Raw genomic sequence first — 24,270 nt, forward strand, 5'->3', positions numbered from 1 at the left:
CGTGATTTATTTTGATGCTAATTAGCTTTATGACTTATGGGTAAGTTTCCGTTCAGCCAAAATAAAAACTGTTTATATTTTTTTTTTATTTTTAATTTTTGTTTATGATATTGAGATACTTTCGGATACAGGATTAAAAGGTCCTGTAAAAAAACTTACCTACTACTTACTCTGCTTTATACAAATTTAAAATCGGTTTTCTCGAAACCACTAACGCCCTTTAGAACCAAGCAGTGATCCGGTTGGCTTAAACGAAAGCGAATTAATTTTAAAAGTTTTTTTTTTAATCCATTCTCGAAAACACCAAAAAATCAGGAAAGGAAGCAAACTTCTGCAAGCCGAAGTTCATATACCCTTGCAGCTATTGCAAAAATTAATTATTCTTAAAATCATTAAAATTATGGTTTACTTGCGTATATGTTGAAGCTATGTTCAATGCTCAATTAATCGATAATTCCTTTTGATTATGTTACAGAAAAAAAGTTCTTAAAATCTAAGGCGAAAGAAAACAAATATTATTTTCTTCATTTAAGAAGAGCGTACAAATTTCCTTTAATTTATTCCCCATCATACCCTCTTTAAAGCTATTTTACTTTCGGGTATAGGGGTATAGTAATAAATTTTTTCATGTGACGCATTTCGTTGCAACCTCTTTTAACTCTCTGTAAATAGAATGAAAAGAAAACAACATTTCGATAAACTTTAATATAAATAAAATGGAAAAGAAATTAATTATTTTTCCGATCAAGACAATACAACCTTGATTCGAGCCGAGGTTCTTTGGATTCGAAGCCCCATAAGCAGATTGCGCCAAGCAGTCAAAACAATCCGTTTACAATCAAATAGCTTAATTTAACAAGTCTTTAAATCTAGTCATAGGTTTAAGCCCGGGACTTTAATAGTTACGCAATGTTTGATGTTCCAAAACATTTACCCCCTTGACCATCCGTTAAGAAAATTAATTTCTTATTTTAAAAAGAGTAAAAGCGATATTTCTTGTAAAATGAAAAATTATAGAGAATGATTAGAAAAAAACGTATATATAAAAGTATTTTCTAAAAAATCTTTTTTTAGAAAACTTGTTTTTAATAAAATATTTTTTTTATTTAGCTTATTAGATATAGAAAAAAAATGTTTATATCTTAGAAAAATATTTTTGAGTGTATCAGACACAATTTTTTAATGTACGATTAAAAAAGTCGTGTTACTTTACTAGCTCCTTTAACTGAATCTGCTTTCGGAATCTTTTTAAATTTTGGAAAGGCTGTAACCCGAAAATATCCACAGTTAAAAAAATGCTTTTTTGACCTGGTACCCACATTAATTTAAATAATTACAAATATGCATAGAAAAAAAATATATTTTCATTAGAAACAAAACGGTGTAAATTGTAAATTTTGAGGATTTCGGCCGGGAATTCCCCCTTTAGCTGGTTATCAGCCGCAAATCGCGTTAAATCTTTTGGGAATAAGCTATCGATTTACTTGACCTTTTGTTGACAGTTCGGCTAATAAGGGGCAACACGTCAACCGCGTTTTGTGACACTTAAAGGCGTAAACGGCCCCTAGTTACCATTGCATTTCAGCACGCACACGTTTGAAGTGGTATAAAATCGTGGCCTGTTTACCGTCCAGGCTCAGTGACTCCTATGCCGACATGACACTCGCTTACTTTCCTCCGCCAAAGGCACAGCCATCGCTTTCCAGTAGCCTTGCACAGTCCGCTTGGCAGTTGGCTATGCGATTCGGCAAACGCACTACCATACATGGCCTAGATAGGCTTCTCAGTGCCAGAGCCAGTAGGTGGGAGCGCTTAGTCTGGCTTTGCACCTTTGTAATGGCGTTCTTGGGGGCTGTTTACGTGTGCCTGATACTCTCGGCCCGCTACAACGCCGCCCACTTTCAGACGGTGGTGGACAGCACGCGGTACCCGGTGTACCGCATACCCTTTCCGGTGATTACGATCTGCAACCGCAACCGCCTCAACTGGCATCGTCTGTCTCAGGCGAAGTCAAGGTTCATGTCGAACGTCAGCGACATTGTGCAACTGTCCCTCTTTGAACGAATCGTTGGCAGCTACGACGATGCCTACTTTGGCCACTTTCAGTCCTTTGAACGGTTGCGCAACCAGCCAACGGAGCTGCTAAACTACATCAATTTTAGTCAAGTGGTGGACTTTATGACCTGGCGGTGCGATGAATTGCTCACAGACTGCCTGTGGCGGCACTACGCATACAACTGCTGCGACATCTTTTCGAAGCGGCGCAGCAAGAACGGACTGTGCTGGGCGTTCAACTCCCTAGAGACGGACGAGGGGAGAAGAATGCAGCTCATCGATCCCATGTGGCCTTGGCGCACAGGATCGGCGGGACCCATGAGCGCACTATCAGTGAGGGTCGTTATTCATGCCTCTAAGCACTGGCCCGGAACAAACGGTAAGGATTCATTGAAGGGCATCGATGTCATGGTAACCGAACCGTTTGTGTGGCACAACAATCCATTTTACATTCCCGCTAATACGGAAACGACTCTGGAGATCGAGCCCATCATCTACTTCTATGATAATGACACACGAGGCGTTCGCTCCGACCAGCGCCAGTGTGTGTTCGACGTGAGTTGAAGGCAACTGTTACTTGATCAAGTCAGTCCCTAACAAGCAGTTAATTCTTCCCTTTTTTCGAATACCCAAAGGATGAGCACCTCAGCAAAGACTTCAAGTCCCTGCAGGGCTACGTATACATGATTGAGAATTGCCAGTCCGAGTGCCATCAGGAGTACCTTGTCCGTTACTGTAATTGCACAATGGACTTGCTTTTTCCACCGGGTGAGCACGTTTCGCCAACCACTATACAAATTTTCCTACCATTTCTATAATTGTTATTTCTGTCTAGGCCAATATCGGTCGTGCCGGGCGCAGGATTTGCTTTGCTTGGCGGAGCACAACGGTAGGTACAAATTGATTGTTATCCTCCAAGCCCCTCTTCTGACCCAGAGTCTTCACCGAAAGACCTGCTTCTTTACTCTCACCAGCCTGGTGAAAAGGACTTTGTGCGCAACCACTTCGAGGGTATGTCCTGCAAGTGCTTTCGCAACTGCTACTCTCTGAACTACATCAGCGATGTTCGCCCCGCATTTTTACCACCGGACGTTTATGCTAATTCCTCATATGTGGATTTGGATGTGCATTACCGCTTCGAGACCATCATGGTATATCGCACAAGCCTTGTCTTTGGCTGGGTAGACTTAATGGGTTAGTATACCAAACAAAAATTGTTATTGTTGTAGTCCAATAGAAAGTTTTCAAGTTTTCATTTTTCAATTCTAAAAGCACTAACTGATAACCTAGCCCTAATCTTCAAAGTCATGTTGTGGTTTTGACTTTTACTCACAAATTCTTATTCCTAGTCAATGAATTTGTTCATGTGCACCGTTTTTTAAAAGAAGGGTTTCAAAGGGATAAGCTAACAATATTAATAGAAATTAAGTCATTTGGATCAATATATCCGGAGATATTAATTTAGAGAGTATTTATTTTCGACATATTTTCTTTAACTTTAAGACTAGGAATAGTTATGCCTGCGCAGTGCAAGCTTATTGCAAAACTTTGCTCGATCTTAGCTTATAGTTTTTGCACAGCCAAATTCCTGGTATGCTTATTTTGAAATTGGTTAACGGAGTAATGGGTACTGAGTTGGAACACTCGGCTATAGCTTTTCTTTTTATTTGTGTTCTTTATTAGAGCCACGGTAGGGCCTTGGCTTCGGTACGAGAGTTCGGCTCAACAGAACAAACGAAACGGTCTGTTAAAAACAACCCTGTAAGACAGCTTTGATTAGTTGCTCAGAGCAAAACGGTGTTTTTTTTCTTTAGTATTACCGTGCTCAGTAGTAGGCCGAGAGCGAATTTACTGAAATCAAGAAGAAGTTTTCTTAGATCGAGAATGCTTGTTTGAGACGGAGCTTTCTCGATTTGAGAATGAGTACTTTAACAAATTTTATAGTTGTTTACAATTTTTTTAAGATTGTAGGTTATTGTAGGGGAAATTTAGCTATTTAGCTTTCATAATCTTTTTGAGTTTTTCGATTTCAGCCACTCATTCGACCGGAATATTTTTAGCAGTTTGATACTTTTTTAGAAAGTTTAAACATTCGAAATACGCTTTATTTATTCACCAACAAATTAAAACTTTTCACATAACACTGGCTTAAGATGAATAAGAATTGTATTACAAATTATTATTTATACACTGAGAAAATTAGAGAAAGAAAAAACCAAGAGCAAATCTGCTCTATTTCAGTATTTTTTCTTCTCACTTTATTGAGAAGAAACGTTGTTGAAATCAAGGCGAGAATGGATCTTTTTGTTCTGGATTTCGCTTATCGAGAAGAAAATCTTGAACTCGAGAAAAAAAGATATTGGACTCGAGATGAAATTAGTCTAAAACTTAAAAAAAATGTAAGGATATAAAAATTGGGAGAGAAGTTCTCTCTCAAATTGTTCGGAAAATTACCGAAGTATACTTCGGGCCTCATCGTTTCCCTTTAAAAATTTCGACCGCGACGCGCAGTAAAGTCTATGATTGATTGAGTGTTAAAGTGGAAGCATGGAGATCGAAAAAGATGAACGGTTGTTCGACCTATTGGTCGCATTTAATTTGTTTGAGGCCCAGCGATATTTGCACAGTAAGTAAATAATATTTTATAAAATGAAAACTAAATATATTATTATTATTATTTACATTTATGTGCAAATATAACTTAATATAATAATTTTCATTTAATTTAAGCACATGTGATTGTATTAGTTTATTTGTGAACAAAAAAAACCTGTTTCAAATGTTTAAATTTATTATTTAACACGTTCTTTAGTAAAACGAAGGATTTATTTGTAAAAGGTGTTTCGTACATACATAAATGGACTGCAGAAGCGTCACTTGCTATGTATTTCACAACTCGTGTTAAATCCTTCGCTTTATTTAAGCACGTGTTAAATAGTAAATTTAAATATATACTTTTTTGTAGCAGCGCCACGCTTCAAATTTTTTTAAACAATTTTGTTTTTAGACAAGTTTTGAAATTCGAATATAAAAATTGTTACACTGTTTAATTATTTTTTTCAAGGTGTTGGTGCTAATTTCTAATGCCTTGAATTTATCACCGCAGAGAAAATAAGAGTTCTTTTCGGGGAAAAGCTATTCGCTTGGAGGAAAACGAAGGTAAGACATTATTTCACCTCTTTCCAAATTTCTTATTAACTTTCTATGTTTATTAAAAATATAGTTTGCTCAAAAAATATCTCCACAATCATCGCCTCTTCATATGTATGTTTTAAAAAATGATAAGAAAACTATAAGATTAAAAAATATATTTAGCTATATAATTTCGAATGTAGATGTATAAAAAAAATAGATAAAAGAATAATTTAAAAAAAACACATAATTGAAAAAGTTTTTGGGATCTGGCATTTTTACTAAAAACAACCGTTCTCAACAGTCGCAATTTCAGGACGAATATACCGAAATCAAAAAGATATTTTCTCAGATCAAGACTGCTTTTTAAGACTGAATACTCTGGATTTGAGAATAAATGTTCCTAGATTTGAGAACGAATAGGTTCTTGAGTCTTAGCATAGGCGTTCTTGTTTTCAAGAGTGAATCATGTTTGATTATGAAAAGTCGAGAAGACCTATTCTGAATTCGAGTATGTTCAGTCTTAAAAAAGCAATCTTGATCTAAGAAAATGTCTCCTTGATTTAGGTAAATACATTCTTGGCGCACTATTAAGCACGGAAATACTGAAATTGAGACAGTTGAGAACGGTTTTTTTTCTCGGTGTACGTATATGTAAATAATAATTATATATTATAATTTTCATCTCATAAAATATTATTATCTTACTGCTTAAGTAGGGCTGCGCGTCTTCCAAATTGAGCTTTTTAACACAGAATCAATCAAAGAATAAAAAGCTTCACTCCGCGAAAGAAAATTTTAAAGGGAATCGAAGAGGCACGAAGTATACTTCGGTAAGTTTCCAAAAAATTTGAGGGAGAAGTTTTCTCGCATTTTTTATCTCTTTCAATTTTTTTAACTTTGAGACTAATTTCTTCTCGATTTTGAGAACTTTTCTTCTCGATAAGCAAAATGTTTTCTCAAAAAACAAAGTCAAGATTAATTTGACAAATTTCTTCTCGAAACAAATGAGAACGCTATAGTAGAGTTTCTCGACTATTATATACCCGTTACTAAGCCAACATACTTCAAACTAAGTATTCCCCCTACAAAACAATCGAAGTTTAGGTGGCGCCATCTGTCGAACTGCATAGCCAACACTAGAAGCTAAGAGCGTGCAGCACCCCCACCCCCCGCTAGCAATGCTGTCGATCTCTCTCTCTCTCTCTCTATCTCTCTCTCTCATCTTCTACCACCAGTGGATGAGCAGCGGCAGAGTGGTAGCAAAGGAGCGGCAGAGCGAAACACACACACAGAAACCAACACCTACTTTCTAGCATGACTCAGAGTGCAAGTCCAAACTTTAACGATTTGTGGGCGTGAAAGTGGGCTTGGCCGCGTTTCAGTGTCTTAAAGAAGGGGAACTCGACTTTAGCGTTCCATCTTTGTTTCATAAAAAACTCGGGCAGCTAGTTCAGACTTCTTACTGTTGAAATTAGTGAATAAAAGCATAAAATAATCTTCAAGCCAACATTAGGAATCAATTTTATAATACAAAAATTAATTTTTTTTTTATTCCACTTTGTAATGGTGGGTGAAATAAACATTCTCTTGTGTTCACCAGGAGGTGTTTTGTCAGCTTGAATGAAAATTTTATGACTTTTACTACATCATCGAACATAGAAGTGGCAGCAAAATGAGGTACCTATATGCCTTAAGTCGTGTTACATTTCTGATTTTGGAATTCACACTGTACCATGAGCTGCGGGAAACTTAGTCTCAAGTGAGTGTTAATATAAATTATAAATTATTTTTTTTTAATTTTTTGTTTAATTTACATTGAATTTATTTCTTAGTAAGCTGTATTACAGTCAAGATGACTGACGTAAGATAAAGGGGCTCTAATAACTTTTGCTGAACTGGACCTTGTAGTCCTGGCAGAGGGGAGAACGAGCAATTGGATTTTAGTTTTAGATGTATTTTTCCAGCTTCGATGTGTCTCCGCCATGTAAGACGCCTGTCAAGGTGGAAGCTTGTGGAAGCTGCATATTATTCAGGAATGGTGGGAGACACGCCTGTCTATTGAGAGTGAACGTTTTATGCTTGCACTTTTGCTCATTTTTTTTATGCGCAAATCTGACAACCACTGCTCCAATACCACGAGGTATTGGGTATCTGGACCGAGTAATGATTTCGGTATCGTTTGCGAATGTAGATGCTGTTAGACGCTAGCTCGTGGGAATATCCACTGTGTATAGAACGCACAGAATTGGACTAAGGGAGCTCCCTTGAGGAACTCAATCGTCTATAACGCAGTCGTCTAATATTGAATCTCATTGAGAAGACTCTATTGTAGATGTACGATTTAAGTAACTTGCAAGTGTATTCAGGCAAGATCGTTTTAATTTTATTCATTACACAATCAATCCAAGCTCGTTCGAAAGCCTGTGCAACGTCAACGAATATTTCCCTGTTGTATTTCCGATATTGCTGTACGTTTCGTTTTGTATTTTTGATGTTATTCTGCTGACTTGTGGTTGAATGACTTTCTCGAAAGCAAAACAGATGTGCCGGAATAACATTGTGCGCTTTCAGATATGGAATTATGCGCATTTTTCGAATAGTTTTGAACGACACGTTCACTAGGCTTCGGTATCATTGTGACAACGAATTTTTTTCACTTTTCTGGGAAGTTTCCAAGACTTGGGGAGTTAAGGAGATCAATCGCTCTTTGATAACCTTAGCAAATTCGTTTGGCTGAAACATAATTAACTCCGTTTTGGTTTCAGTACGAAGTGGAAGTGAATGACATGAAGGCAATCATACTTTGTTGATCATCACAGTTTCGATACTGCTCTGTGGCTGTCCCAAGGCCTGCTGGATGTTTTCAAATCTCGGCTTAGCGTGAGTTGTTCTAAGAGCACTGGCATAGAAGATACCGTTGGTGGTGATTAAAGGGCCAAACGTACCCAGAAGTCTCAGAAGCCGAACGTAGGCTCCCAACCGATCGACGATTGCATATTTCTCTTTCTACTTTCCGAAAAGCACCGAAGAGTACAAAAAATCGGATTCTCCCGCACCTTCAGCTTGCAGAACAACCCTTGGCACTCTCAGTCGCCAATTACTCCGCAAGAAATCGCCAAAACAATGCAAGTAAGCATAAGCAAGTCAACTGGGTCATCATCAACCAGCTTTGTTACAACGGTGAGTTCCGCCCTCACAACAACAACTACAACAAGCCCACCTACAAATGCCGGCTTAAGCATATTGGTACTGTCATTACAAACGGAAAATGCATCAAACCGCCCTATGCTACAAACTGGTATGGATACGTATGTAAATGTAAAGCGTAAGCTTAGCCCGCAACCAAAAAAAAAACGAAAACGTTTCTGAATTGGCCAAGATCAAAATCAATGACGACGTAATAGAGCCCCAACAAGTCCCCATACCAAGCCGCCTCTCATTTACTTACGTAAAACAGTACACATTGATAATGTAACTGCCAAGGGCAACCTAAAAGAATTCCGTCACACGAAATCCAATTGCACCCTGCGCTCAGTGTGAGTTCAATGTGAAGACCCACATGCCACAGCATCATGCAAAGCCAATAATGACGACGCAACGGTGGAAACCATACTGCCAACTATAGAGGATGCCCGGTATACAAGACCTTAAAAGAACGTTTGCAATTCCTGGAATTCTGGAATAAAAATAATCGGCCTTTGATTTCTAACACTACCCCTGCGGTCTCACCTGTACCCTCCATTTAGGGCCAGTACCAGAAGCAAACAGCGATACAATAGATCAAAGAACAAATACTTCAAAAACGTTCAATGACCTCATGAGCTTCTTGACATTCCTGCAGACAACATTGTCTGGGCTAATGAGAAATCAAAATCCAAATACTTACCAAACAACATAATTCTAACGGAATTTCCCAGCACAAGCTAGAGCTGTCGCAGTTTCTCCAGTTAATCTCAGAAACGCATCTAACAAGCAAAAACAATTTCTACACTAATAATAATATATTCTATGGCACGAAAAAAGTTGGTAAAAAATCGTATAAAACACAATCAGCTTCTAGCGTACGAAAGAAAATACAGGCTACAACAATAAGCATAACTACAAACTGTGGTATGACCTTACTTGCCACAGTTTACCGTCCTCCTCGATTTCCTGTCACCGAAAGCCAATTTTTGCACTTCTTTAATTCATAAGGAGACCGGTTCCTGGCAGCAGGCGACTTGCGGAGCACACTCACTGGGACCTGGCCTTCTTAACACGAAAGGCAGACAACCTAGCAATTTACAACAAAGCAATAAGCTGGACTTCGACTCGCCAGTTAGACAAACTTACTGGCCATCTGACCCAAACAAACAGCCAAATTTAATTGACCGCAAGCAGAATTCACGGTAGTCTCAACGATGCTGAAAGTCCATCTAATTTATCATTCTACCACACGCCTGTACTTATGCACCTCTATTAGCGCCCTTAGCTATCCAAAAACTCACAGTTCTTAACAACTAATAGAACGAACTGGCTAAATAAAAAAGGACGTCAGTTCACACATCAACCTAGATTCAATCATCAACAGCACTAAGAAAATAGATGACACAGTTAAAAACCTGGAAACACTGCTTGTTTCTGCTGCAAGGAATTCAACACCAAAAAGTTCAATATCAGGTCCCAGAAACCACACAAACAGTTATATTGAGCAATTAGTCAGGCAAAAGAAAGCCAACAGATCACCATCTGCACACGAAAAACTAATAGCTGCCACTCGCAAGCTTTTTAGAATACTGAGGCAAGAAAAAAAGCAGGCCCAAGAAACTTATATTCAAAAATTACAAACTACAAACACAAGATTTCCCATCTGGAAAGCTCATCCTAAAATAAACCCACCGATTCCAGCTGAAACAACGTTGCGAGACCAAGATGGCTCTTGGACTAACAGATGCAGAAAAAATGGAAGGTTTCGCAAAACACCTTTACAACTTTTTTAAGCCAACTGAAGCTGCAGACACTTTCACAATACCTCTGTATATGTCTCTTTCCAGAATACTGGGATCTTCAAGGTACTCAAGGAGCATCTAAAGTGAATTGAATCTCCTGTGCTTGAAAAAATCACACCCAAAATGGTAACACAACTCCCAACTTGCGTAATAGGTTACATCAAAAAACTTTTTAATGCTATAAAGAAATAGGGTCACTTTCCGCACAGTGGAAAAAAATATATTATAATTACTATTCCGAAGTCAAGAAAAAATAAGCTTCCTCTTATGCCTATCCAAGCTCTTGTAAAAACTAATTCATCAACACATTATGCTACATTTGACAGAACGCAGCATCATCCCTGATCATTAATTTGGATTTAGAGAAAAGCATGGTACTACTGAACAAGTCAAAAGAATCACCTCCGAAATTCTAACTGCTTTTGAACACAGGGAGTACTTCTCTGTTATCTTCCCAAACGTCTCTCAGTCTTTTGACATAGTAAGGCTGGAAGGTCTTGTCTATAAGATTAAGCTCCTACTGCAAAACGTTCACAAGTTGCTTGAATCGCACCTTTTAAGCCGACTCTTCATAGTAAGATACAAAAGTTAACTAAAAAGGTTGACGTCACGGAAGGAATTGCATTGTCTTAGAACTGCCTCTAACATTCTATTGCTTCTCCTGACACACATACTTATTTCTTTAACTGGACTACTAACATAGATTTGTACGGAATCAGCGAATAGATGCACTTCACATTCGGACAGGACACTGGGTAAATCGTTTACATAAATTGCGTACAACAGAGGCCCTAGTACGGATCCCTGTGCAATTCCTCTTGACACATGCTTAAAATTGAAAATATTATTTCCCGCGGATACGGCTTGAAGTCTGTTGAACAAAAAGGACCTAATCAACCTGACTGCAGAGCTTGAAAAATTGAAAAGTTTTCTTAGTTTAGTACTAAGAATGTTCTGATTCAAAGAGTCGAAGGCCTTGCTATGATTTAGAAGAGTCAGGAAGATTTGCTGGCGAATATCCTCTACAATGTCATTTATGGCCGTGATACAACTTCTTCTTTTACGAAACCCTGACTGTTTATTGTGCAGTAAAGAGTTGCTTTCTAGGAAACATTGTATCTGTACAAACATAAGGTTTTCAATAACTTTAAAAAAAAAAAGGTGAGATGGAAATTGGTCTATAGTCATTGTTGGCCTTTGGTATCGGAATTATTTTTGGTCTTTTCCATACCGTCGGAAAAGAAGAAGTAGTTAAAGAAGTGTTAAATATGACGGTTATATACGGCAACATAAACGGTAATAATATTTTTAAAAACTTTGGGCTTTGGTCTAGACCTTCAGCACTGGACTTTACTTTAAGAATACAAGCAAGGACATTACATTGACTAATGAACATAAAGCTTAAACTATTATCACAATGTGTTCTGGAATTCAGGTTTATGTTAAGTTATGTTCTTCAACATTGACAGTTTGATCAGTTTTTTGTGTAGCTTTACCTATTCCTAAGCTATTCAATTCTTTCCATTAATGTTTAATGGAGGGACAGTTGTTAAATTTGTTTTTATAATGATGCCTTTTAGCTGAGCGTATCTTCTTGATGACCGTTTCTCTAGCCATCTTAAACTGTTTATGAAAATCGTCAGTAAGGTATCGCTTCCATTTAAATAAGCGGTATCGCGCTGATAAATAATGTTTTTAATTAGATGATTAAACCAAGGGTTATTCCTTGGCCTTGTGCCTTTAGTTTTTAATGGCACAAACTTCTCAAATAGATACTTTATGTTACTATTCAAAACATTTAATTTAATGTTTACTGTCACATTGTTATTACGATAAATAGTAGACCAGTCACATACATTTAATTATAGTTCCAGAAATCGATAGTCAATATTTTTATAGTTAGGGACTATTTAAAAAAATGAGTTTTATAGTCTAAATAAAGGTCATAAATAAGAAATATAAGGTCATGTTTTGAGAAAGCTGGTACTGAGACCTGGTCATAATGTAAAATCTGGTTTGGGTCATTTATGAGGAATATGCTTAAATGTGTGGGTATCGTTACGTTTACAGGAAAAAGTCCTATAGGCTCAAAATCATCAAGTAAATTATTTTCCTTTAAGAGGTTGCTGTTGAAGTCACCTGCTAGGATAATTACAGCTGATAAATCCGCAATGGAATCAAGGACGAATTCATATGGTATTGTACTATTCGGTCGATAAATACAGCCAATCAATGTTTTCGTATTACATATGCCAGATATTTCCACTATTAAAAATTCTATTGGACTATCATTTGAATTTTTCGACTTTATTTTACATTTAAGTTTGTTATTAACATAGATCGCGACACCACCAGCATGTCTAGCACGCTCAGCACGATAAACATCATAGCCATCACACATAATTGACAAATCGCACATATCATATATCACATATCCACATTTGACTGAATAAAAATTGACCTAAACTCATCAATTTTTTTTAATAAGCTTTGTGCATTGAAATGAGCAACTTTTAATTCATTTTTCAAATTGCTAATTACTTTTATCAAGCTACCAGTTATGAAACCACCTGTATCATTTGACATTTTGATAATTAAGGATTATTAGGGTCGCAAGCTCATTTTAGATTTTTTAAAATGTTTTCAAGGAAAAGAAAAAGAAAATTAATATTAAATTATAATAATGATATCTTAACTAGAGATTTGAAGAGAGTGTATTCACAGTAATTAAGAGCGAAAGCTATCATCTGCAGATAAGGTGATCTCTCCCTACAAAAGCGTATGAATTAGCAGCTTTTGAAGAGATTAGCTTAGTTGACTTTTTCTCTCGCGCTTTGGTTGTACCGCCCAATTTTTGAAAGCAGTGATAAATTCTCCCGGACGTTTTCAAATTTGATAATAATTACCGGATCGTAGTGCGAGTCATTGCGCAAAAAATGACTCGTTCACGTGGCGGCGGAGTCAGCTGGAGATTAAAGCACAGCTTGTGGTACAGAGCTCGTAAGTTTTCCCCGTCCACATGTGGCACACCATGCATATGCACATCGCAAGAGCTGATTGCAATGTTTTGGGCAGACAGCTTCGCTTCTAGTCGCTTCTAATCCACACACAACACACAGCGGCTGTGAAAATAACTTTAAACAGTTCTTTTGTTTAAAATATTGTTTTAAATTGGGGATTTCGCTGTTTTATAGATAGTTGCAGTGTTATGTAAAGTTTTGACCGTTAAGGTGTTTCATGCGAATAAAATATCGATTATATGGAAAAATTTTACGAGAGAGCAATTAAATATTCGTCTGCTCACAGTAAATTCACTCTCTCTATTCTATTCCTTGAAGAAAAAGGAAAAGGCGACGTAAAATTGAAGACAGAGATATGTACATTAGCCCTGTGCTGTACGTTCCAAAAATGTATGGAAATTGTATGTCCGTTAGCAGTGAGGTGAAAAGCAGGTGCTTGGTGAGATATGATCACCTTAATTTCTCTGAAAGCTCAGTAAGATCCACTTACAGCCGTTTCTAGCAGCCACCTCAAACAGAGCCAAAGAGTTGTTGGAGCTGAGGGTACGTTTCCCACACAATCGCTGGTGGGATCAAAGTATTTCCTGTTTCTCCTTGACGACAAGTCCAGGACGATTTTCGTGTACTTTTTGCGTAGGAACGATGAAGTGCTGTCGAAACTCAGGGAGTTCAAAAGTTTTGTTGAGCAGCAAACTGATAGAAAGCTGAAATGTCTTCGTAACGACAACGGGGGAGAATTCGTCAACAAAGAATTCGATGACTTTCTGAGGCACAACGGGATCGCTAAGCAGCTTACTGTAGCATACACTCCACCGGAAAAATGGAGTTGCTGAAAGGGCTAACAGAAAATTAGTGGAAATGTCAAGATGCCTTCTCGTAGAGTCAGGATTAGGTGAATCCTTTTGGACTGAGGCTCTTAACACAGCTGTTTACTTGCGAATCGGTCTACAACAATCGCTGTCAATTGCATGACCCCCATGGAAGCATGGACCGGTAAGAAGCCATATATTAACCATTTAAAGGTTTTTGGCTCAATTGCAGTTGCCCTGAACAAGACGGTATTCATCAAGCAACCGGAGGGTTTAACCGATTAGAGACATCCAAAAAAGAGTTTGTTTCTCAAGAAGGCGATATATGGTTTGAAGCAGTCAGGAAGAGCATGAAACTCAAAGCTCGATAGTGTCCTGGTTAAGCTCGGCTTCGTTGCTTGTGAGAACGAACCCTTCCTGCAAAATGGAAAAGGTAATCTCTCGCCAAGCCTTGTTAATGTAGACGACATTCATTAGCCTGTCAGTCAACAGAGGACCTGGTCAGGTTTAAATCCATCATCTCGAAGTCCTTTGCAGGATTCCAGTTGATTTGCAACCTTATATCAATCTGCTGTGGGGGAGCTAATGTGGCTTGCTCTTACAACACACCCAGACATTTTGCATTCTGTTTCCAAACTGGCTCAGCGAAATCAGGATCCGCTGGCATCAAGCCTGTGTTAAGGTATCTCGCATCAACGGTGGACATGAAGCTACACTACAGGCAGTGTGGTCAACCCTTTATTTCCTGCCTGGAGGACCGATTTCTTGGCGTTCCGAAAAGCAACGGAGTGTCGCCCTTAGCAGTACCGAGGCGGAGTACATGGCGCTATTAGCAACTTACAATGACGCTATATAGATGCGGAGACTTATAACCGAAAACAACTAATTAGGCAAAGCCTGCATGTATATGTAAAGATTATAGTGTTAGCGAATATGAACACAGGGAATGTCTGTCAAATCTTCTCCTTAGTTCAGTTGCAAATAAAAACTCTTTGCGAATGCACGCACAGCGGCTTCTTTTTTTCCGATTGCCAGCTCAATATATACTTCATAGCAGGTGTGCTATGCTTTACGGCCGCATGTGGATTTTTTCGATACCATTTCATGACTTCCGTTATGAAACTATGGCAACAGTTTCTGAGAATTCATCAGTCAAAAGAATTGGAACTAATTGCCTTAAAATTTATTTTCAAAACATATCTGGAATGAGAACTAAAACTCAATCTGTCTTCATGAGCACTTCCAACAGTGGTTACGACATAATAATATTGGTTGAAACCTGGCTCAACCTCAACTTCAACTGAGTTCTTCGATACTAATTTATTCCATGTCTATCGCAAGGATAGAGACTTCAGCAGAATGAAGTGCGAGAGAGGTGGAGGCGTCATCGCGGCTGTCCGCCGTACCTTCTCCTGCTGCGCAGCTGTACTTTCAAACGAGGACTCTCTTCTGGACCAGTTGGCTGTTGAGGTATCTGGATTGTCTTGGAAGACTGTAATAGTTGCTTCTTATATTCCCCCTGAAAGTGACTTTACGCTTTATCAGGCGCATATGAATAACATTGCCTGCCTACATGCCAGCATAGATGACTCTGTTGGTCTTGTTGTGACAGGAGATTTTAATTTGGGATCTGTTGTATGGTCATGCGATCCGCAATCCCTTGCTATGGTGCCTGGCAATGTACACCAGCCACATGAAATTATTGTTATCGATGATTGTTATAGTATGGGCCTCACCCAGATAAATTACATCTTTAATGATTTGCATAGGATACTAGATTTAATATTCATCAATTCTATTGTTCATTCCTCGGTAAGCCTTTCTGAATTTAGTATTTCTAGTTGTGATGTTCATGATAAGCCCTTATGCTTTAATATTGAATTTTATAATTTCTTACCAGTTGTTAACTTTATTCCTATGTATAATTTTGATCATGCCAGCTTGGTTGCCGTAAGTGATTGCCTCACGTCTATGGATTGGGTTTCCTTGCTATCAAATGTTTGCATTGAGACCAATTACAATAACTTTCTTGTCGCTTTAAAAAATATTCTTGACAGCACGTGTTCAATAAAGGTACGGGGTTCCTATAGACTTTGGTGTACAAAAGGTCTCCAGAAATATAAAAATCTAAGAAATAAGTTCTACAAACGGTTCATTAGATGGGGTAATCCATTGGATCGTGATAGATATAGACAGCATAAGCGGTAATTTGAGTTTCTTAATTAATTTCTTTATAATCAATACATTTCCGACATTGAAAATAGCTTAAAGTCAAATACAAATGTGTTCTGGCTTTTTATTAATTCAAAGAAATCTTACTCTTCCATACCGTCAACTGTGTCATATAACAATACTACGGCTAATTCTGGGACAAATATTGCAAACTTATTTGCTTCCTTTTTTTCGGCCAATTTTGAGCCAGCTTGTGACTGGAATGACCAGCATTTTCTAAATAACATTCCAGAAATGTGTAATATTGGTTCCCTTTAAATTAATGATGATGACATTTCTGAAGATATTTCACAATGTGACGACTCCATTAAACCTGACATTGATGGAGTTTCTTCATTTTTTCTTAAAAAATTGTATCACAGTCTTCTTCAACCCCTTAAGATGATCTTCTCGTCTTCGCTACTTCAGGTTAAATTTATTTCTAGATGGAAAATTGCCAAAATTTTACCGGTTCATAAAGGCGAAAGCAAGTCTGAGGTTTCTAATTACAGGCCGATTGCTAAAATAAGCAATATTGCCAAGCTATTCGAGAGAATTGTAGTTAAAAAATTATCCTTCCTGATACATACTTATATTGACCCTAATCAGCACGGGTTCATGCCTGGTCGTTATACTACCTCGAATTTAGCTATTTTCGCTAAACATTGCTTACAAGCCTTTGAGTTACATTCCCAAGTGGACACAGTTTATACTGATTTCGCCAAGGCTTTTGATAAGGTTTCTCACTCTGCCTTGCAAGCAAAACTTTTTAAGCTTGGTATTCACGGCTCTTTTCTAAATTGGATCTCTTCTTACTTGGCAAACCGATCCTATCATGTTGAAGTCAGCGGGTTTGTTTCTAACCTCTTTGAAGCAACCTCTGGTCTTCCTCAAGGCAGTTCTCTTGATACTTTGCTTTTCATTATTTTCATTAATGATATTTGTTTCTGCATTCAATCTGCCAAGTATCTTCTTTATGCGGATGACCTTAAAATATACATGCGAGTGAATTCCTTAAATGACAGTTATTTGCTACAATCGGACTTGAACAAAATTAGTTTATGGTGTATTCAGAACTACTTACCTCTCAACCTAAATAAATGTTATGTTGCTCGCTATAGTAAATGTATCTTAAATATTCTTTCTACATATGTTATCAATAACCATTCACTCTCTGCACTTACTGAGATTATAGATCTTGGGGTTCTTTTCGACAGTTTGTTTTTGTTTAATAACCATATGAACCATGTTCTGCCGAAGGCATATGCAATGTTCGGATTTGTCAAAAGAAACTCCATACTTTTTAAGGACCCATACTCACGACTGACAGTGTTCTCAGCTTTTGTGCGTTCAAGAGTGGAATATGCTTCCTTTATTTGGAACCCGTCAAGTGTTGTCCATATCAATAGAATTGAGAGGCTGCAGAAAAAGTACCTCAAATTTGCACTTCAGCCGTTAAACTTTTCGGAACCTTTGCCAGCTTACTCTAGCCAATGTTGCCTTCTGCATACCTGCAGTCTAGAAGATCGCCGTTCGATAGCGAGCTTGCTCTTTATTAATGATGTTATAATTGGTAATATAGAATAGACCACGAGAGAGAAATAGACGCACTTTTGTGAAGCTCCGCTTTAAACACCGAAAAAACACCTTAAACTCGGCTTAAAAAATTAAAAACTGCTTACGGCAGCATCATTAATAAGAGTACAACACGTTAAAGTTCTTGTTGCCCGGAATAAATCGGTTTTAAGCAGTAAATCGCTTCTTAATAAATTCACACTTAAGTGCAACAACAATCCAATAAAGAAACAGTGCATAGCAAACCACAAGAGCACAGAGACAAAACACTCAGCACATCAAAACACTCAACACATCAAAACACTCAACCCTCTCGGCACCAACACAATAATGTCTTCAGCAGCAAAGCGACTTAGGAAGGAAACTCACTCCGATCTGAAGGGAGCCCGTGACTCCGATGCTCAACTGCTTCACACGATCGACCTCAGATTTTCCGAGCTAAAGGAAAGTCTTGCAGGGGAGATCCGTGATGGCGAGGCACGTATAACCGGCACTCTGGAAGAAAAATTTAAGTTAATAGCAGCTGACTGCAACAAACTCACACTGAGAGTCGCTCAATTGGAGAGCGAGGTGAGAGAGATGGGGATGCTGAGGCAGCGGGTCCAGGAGCTGGAGGCGAAACTTTTTAAAAACTGCCAGGATCAGCGCGTTGACGAGTTGGAGGCAAAGTGGGTGGCCTCCTGCAACGCACAGGCGGCGTCTGAAGTCGCCTGTGACTTGCGTTGGCATGGGGTCCCACAAGTCCAGGGGGAAAATGTGAAAGCACTTTTTCACGCACTGTGCTTCTCTCTCAAACTGACCCCGCCGCTTAAAGTACGTACGATTTTTCGAACGCGACCGCGAAAATCGACCCGTACAGTAGTGGATCCAATTATAATTATTAAAATGGAACACGTGCACGATAAGGCGACACTGCTGCGTGCGATCGGGGCATACCGAAAAGAAAACAAAACGCAACTGAGCTTAAAGCTCATCGGCCTAGACTCGCCAGCGTTTATATATATAAACGAACAGCTGACCAAAACAAAACATGAAATTTTCAAGCGGGCGATGCATCTCAAGAGGCTGAAGCGCCTAACAGCTGTTTTCTCTCGCCGTGGAGATATCTTCGTAAAGGAGAGAGAGGGAGGGGAGGCCATTTGCGTGCAAAGCCTGGGCGAACTGGCTCAAATGGAGATTTGCACCTCCGAGGAATTAGCTGCGCTGGAAGCTGCTAGTTCTGGGACATTAAAAGATAATTCATTTCGCACCTAAGAGGCGCTTATATTAATATACCATTGTTGTGAAATTATCAGTAGTTTTATTATATTTATTTAGGATTAGTATCAGTCGCATTAATTTTATTTTGTTTCTTGGTGTGGTGTGTCTTTATGTCATAAATATTTATAGACTGCGAGCGCAGCTAATATTACAATTAAATAATTAAAAATGGGTGACAGCAACAACAATAACATAAACATAAATCCAAATCGATCAAATAGCCATGCGATGTTAAGGGTTCTCGGAGAGAAGAGAGCTGGTCTTAATGTGTGTCATATAAATGCTCAAAGCCTCACACGAAAAATTGAAGAATTTAGATACCTCTTTATCAATTCGAGTGTAGATGTTATATGTGTTTCTGAAACTTGGTTTGTTCCTAATTTATGTGATGTTTTAGTTGAATGTGATGGTTATAATTTGCATCGCTCTGATCGTGATAGTCATGGGGGTGGGGTTGCAATATATGTTAGTAAAAAGTTATGTTCCACGTTTATATGTAAGCACTCAACCAGTAGTGCAATTGAATACGTATTTATAGAAATTAGATGCCAAAGATATGCTGATAAGCTACTAATTGGGTGTGTATACCGACCTAACTGCCGTATTGACTATGAACAATTTTTAAACATCATTCCTGACGTGTCAATTAATTATTCAGACGTCATTATAACAGGCGATTTTAATAGCGATATTTTAAGGGATTCCCACCTTGCAGAGGACATGAAATCGCTGGGGATGAAGTTGGTTAACTTTGTGTCCCCTACGCATTTTACCAAAACCCGCAACTCGCTTTTAGACTTATTTTTTGTGTCTAATACAGACAAAGTAGCTACATATGACCAACTTATTGTCCCATCGTTCTCAAAACATGACCTCATATACTTGACTTACGCACTTGACCTACAATACCTTGACCATCCAATAGTTTTTAGGGACTTTAGAAATATCAACTATGACCTTTTGGACTCCACCTTTAATTTGTGCAATTGGAATGACATATATTCCCTTTCCGAAGTAGACGAACAAGTTAATCTTTTACAAAACAATATTTGTTATTTATATAATTGTGTCGTACCTGTTCGTAGCAAAGTTATTCGTTTTTCTGAAAAACCATGGTTCCAATGAAACATCAAAGACGCAATATTACAGCGTGACGGGGCGTACAATAAGTGGAGAAGGTACAGGACACCTCAAGCTTACGCAGTGTTCAAGTCATTGAGAAAAAAAGTGACCAAACTTACTGACACCGCCAAGGCAAATTTCTATTCCCATAAATTTAACAACGCATCTTCCACTGCTCAGACATGGAAAATAATTAAAAACCTGGGAATATGCAAAGTTAAACCAAGAGTTGAACAAGACATTAATGTAAATGAACTTAATAAAAAGTTCTTAAGCTGCAAAGTACCTGAAATCACTGAAAATAAATATCTGAACCCACGATTTGTATCTGAAACTGTCAGTGATATTAGATTTAGGTTTTTGTGTGTTAATCAGTGTGATGTCCTACAAAGTATACTAAGAATTAAGAGTGACGCCACTGGGTCTGACAACATAAACCCTAAATTCATAAAAATTCTGCTGCCAAAAATCCTGCCATACATAACCTATACCTTTAATACTGTACTGACAAAATCTACTTATCCGGACTGTTGGAAAGCGGCAAAAATAATTCCGATTCCTAAATCAAATAATGAGTACAGACCCATCTCCATTTTACCATACCTATCAAAGGTATTTGAGAATCTCATGGCTGATCAAATTAATAAATTTATGTCCGACAATGCAATGCTTACTAATAATCAGTCTGGTTTTAGGAAAAACAGAAGCTGTACCTCAGCTATTATAAAAATTGCAGACGACATAAGGGAACAAATAGACGAAAACAATGTTACACTCTTAGTTTTACTGGACTATAGTAAGGCCTTCGATACAGCAAACCATAATGTCCTTTGTGCAAAACTACGTAATATGTTTATGTTTTCTAAAACTTCTGTCAAACTTGTGTCTTCGTACCTACAAAATCGTCGTCAATCTGTTGTACTGTCTAGCGTTTCGTCCTCATATGAAAATGTTAATCGTGGTGTACCCCAAGGGTCTGTGCTTGGTCCCTTATTGTTTACCTTATATGTTAATGACCTTCCCAATGCGTTATCTGAATGTAATGTACACTTGTATGCTGATGATGTCCAAATGTATGTGAGTCGTCCTTTAAACAGAATAAATGAATGTATAGATGTTTGTAACAGAGAACTTGAAACGTGTAAATGATTGGGCCGGCAACAATGGACTTGGGATCAACCCATCAAAATCAAAATGTCTTGTCATAAGTAAAAGAAAGATAATTTTTAACAATTTGCAGCCACTGAGTATGAATAGCACGCCACTTAGGTTTTACATTTAACAGAACTCTTACCTGGAATGATCATATTAAAAAGTCTGTAGGGAAAACATATGGCATAATAAGGACATTATCCGTAACTAAAAATTGCCTGCCCACCCATATACGTTTACTAATAGCTAAAACCTGCATTGTTCCAGCGCTATTTTATGGAGTAGAAGTTTTTTCAAACTGTGACACTACCAGTAAGAACAAAATTAAAGTTCTATTTAATTGCATAGCCAGGTATATATTCAACCAACCACATACAGATCACGAATCCGAATTTTCGCTGAAAATATTCGATATCCCGCTAAATGAATGGATAAAGATGCGGAACTTAATTTTTTCTGCAAAAAATTATTTTCCAAAAAGAACCTTTGTATCTTTTCGAAAAACTTCAATCTACATCCTCTAGAAGAGCAAACAATCTTACTTGCATAAGACCTAGATCATTGACATCCGAAAGACAATTTTTAATTAATGCTATTCGATCATGGAATCAGCTCCCAAACCATCTTAAAAATATTAGCAGTGCCACGCCATTCAAGATAAAATTATTCACACACCTTAAAAACACTATTACGTAAATTAAAGTAAAAATAGAAGGCGACTTAGGTTAGTTTTTATGAAAATTAACTATGCGCGTAATGAGCCAATCTTAAGAGCTTTAAGACTTTTTAACTCTTTGCCACTAAGTATTCGATTGGTTTGGGGTCCAAGAAGGATGTGCTTAGGCAATTACTTAGAGAATATTTTTTAATAAATACTTAGTTTTAAGTTAAGTTAGCTGATAGCCAGATAAGGATATATCCATTGGCGAATAAATGAATAAATAAATAAACAATGCAAATAACGAAGTCAGTGTAAAGCAGGGATGCCCACGCGTATCGACAATAAGCCAAATTGTTTTTGTAAGTTCACATAGCTTAGGGAGATGTGAGGGCCGGCACTATAGGTAAGCCTGCTGCTATAAACTAACAGTTTTTTCGTTTCTTTCTTGCGGTCCAATTCCTTGTTGATAAGATCAACAACAATTTAATTTTTTTTTTTTTTTGGATGGTTATTTGATTCAACAATTCAAATTTGTTTCTTTTCTTTTTCACGGCTCGAGACGGAATTCGCTACTTGTGTTCGTGAACTTTTTTAGATGTGTAAGTAAAATCACTGCCATAACGCAGTATTGAGCACCTTGGTGTAGAGTCAAGGAAGAACAAAAAGAAATTGGCGATCCAAAAAAAAAGTTGTTGCCTAATAGTAAGAAAATGATCCGCAAGGAGAAATCAAAAAATTGTTAGTGTATACGATGTGCAATTACAATTACAAAAATATTCAAATTAGAAAAAGGAACAAAATAATTTTAAAAACACTACGCCTTCCTTAATAACCAGAGTTCAAATTTATATGTTGAGTTCAAATTGTAATGTATTATAAAAACTTATCATGAAGGCATTTTTAGCTTTATGTGGAAAGGACCATTCGATCATATTGTGAAATATTTTATTTAAAGTTTTTTGCTTACTGTTTAGGTGTATTCTAAAACTAAGCTCAACATTTTTCTTTCAGTTAGCTTTGGTGGGATTGCCGGCTTGTTTCTTGGCTGCTCCTTAATCAGTGGCATGGAGTTGGCCTACTTTTTGTGTATTGAGGTGCCGGCCTTTGGAATCGATGGCCTGCATCGATACTGGCAGACCCGACGGCAGATGAATATGGAAACAACCGTCCCCTCTTCGAGGTTAAACATTCAACAAAATACCCCTAGTCAGCTAATGGAGAACTACATTTTGCAACTAAAGGCGGAGCAGGCACAACAAGAGGAGCTCAAACAGAGAGCAAACTTTCAAAATTGGCAACGATTAACATTTGCAAAAAAGTATGGTTATAAAAAATGAATAATGTGAGCTAATAAAAAATATATATGCAAGAACTTATTGCCAAGCGAACAGTGGGTTAGTAAAAAACTGTCCCAATAACTTAACGAACCATTCGACCCATTTTTCACACCCACAATTCACGCAGCCCTTGCCGTAGATTGCCATCTTCATTCGTTGTTAATCAAAATTGAGGTCATGCTCCCAAAGTCGCTTGCTTCTGATAAAAGAAATTATGCGAGCCCATTAAACACAAACTCGGGTTCACCGCACTTTATCGATAACGGATTTAACGCAATAACTAAGAATGATCGTTTACAAGCTAAAGTCAGAAAATAGCGGTTTTTGGTTATACCCGTTACTCGAAGAGTAAAAGGGTAACTGTATTCGTTGAAAAGTCTGTAACATGTAAAAGGAAGCGTATCCTACCTATCCTACCCTATAAAGAATAAATATTCTTGATCAGAATCAATAGCCGAGTCTAACTGTCTGTCCGTAACGTCGAGATCTGGGACATAACATGAAGATTCTACTTGTGCCTACGAAGTGCAATGTTTTTTTTCAATATATGGCCAAGTCCACTCTAACGGGCCCAAACGGCGAAACTTTCCAACGTCACTCTGAGTCTCCATTGTTATTGTGCTGTGTATCAGAGTACAAGTCTAATCGTTTAAAATGCGGTGCTGGTGTTACTTCCTTTTTTTTGCTCTATTCTTATGCCGCGAAGCCAAATACAAAATCCTATTTCACATAGAAGAATGACAAAATGCTAGAAAAAGTTTGAAGCTTACAGTTGTTTTTGCTTATTTAAGGGGTTGTTTTTGCTTACAAGGTGTAAGCGGTGGGCGGTCACAAGTCTAAAAAGTCTACCATAGCAATAGGTGCAGCTAATTAATCATAGATACAACGCAGAAAAAAACGAGTAAAAATACTGCATCATTTTTTAACAAAATACATTGCGTGTAA

General features: G+C 37.7%; 1 protein-coding gene across 1 annotated transcript; it reads left to right on the forward strand.

The window, feature by feature from the left end:
* The first annotated feature begins 1,425 nt into the window (after window positions 1–1,425).
* On the forward strand, window positions 1,426–23,341 carry LOC128253216 (pickpocket protein 19). Its single transcript, XM_052981446.1, has 5 exons — window positions 1,426–2,610; window positions 2,691–2,823; window positions 2,891–2,944; window positions 3,007–3,249; window positions 23,000–23,341. Exons 1-5 carry the CDS (start codon window positions 1,657–1,659, stop codon window positions 23,323–23,325), a joined length of 1,710 nt encoding a protein of 569 aa, XP_052837406.1. The 5' UTR covers window positions 1,426–1,656; the 3' UTR covers window positions 23,326–23,341.
* Window positions 23,342–24,270: the final 929 nt, after the last annotated feature.

The sequence above is a fragment of the Drosophila gunungcola genome (assembly GCF_025200985.1).
Source record: "Drosophila gunungcola strain Sukarami chromosome 2L unlocalized genomic scaffold, Dgunungcola_SK_2 000007F, whole genome shotgun sequence".
Classification (NCBI taxonomy): domain Eukaryota; kingdom Metazoa; phylum Arthropoda; class Insecta; order Diptera; family Drosophilidae; genus Drosophila; species Drosophila gunungcola.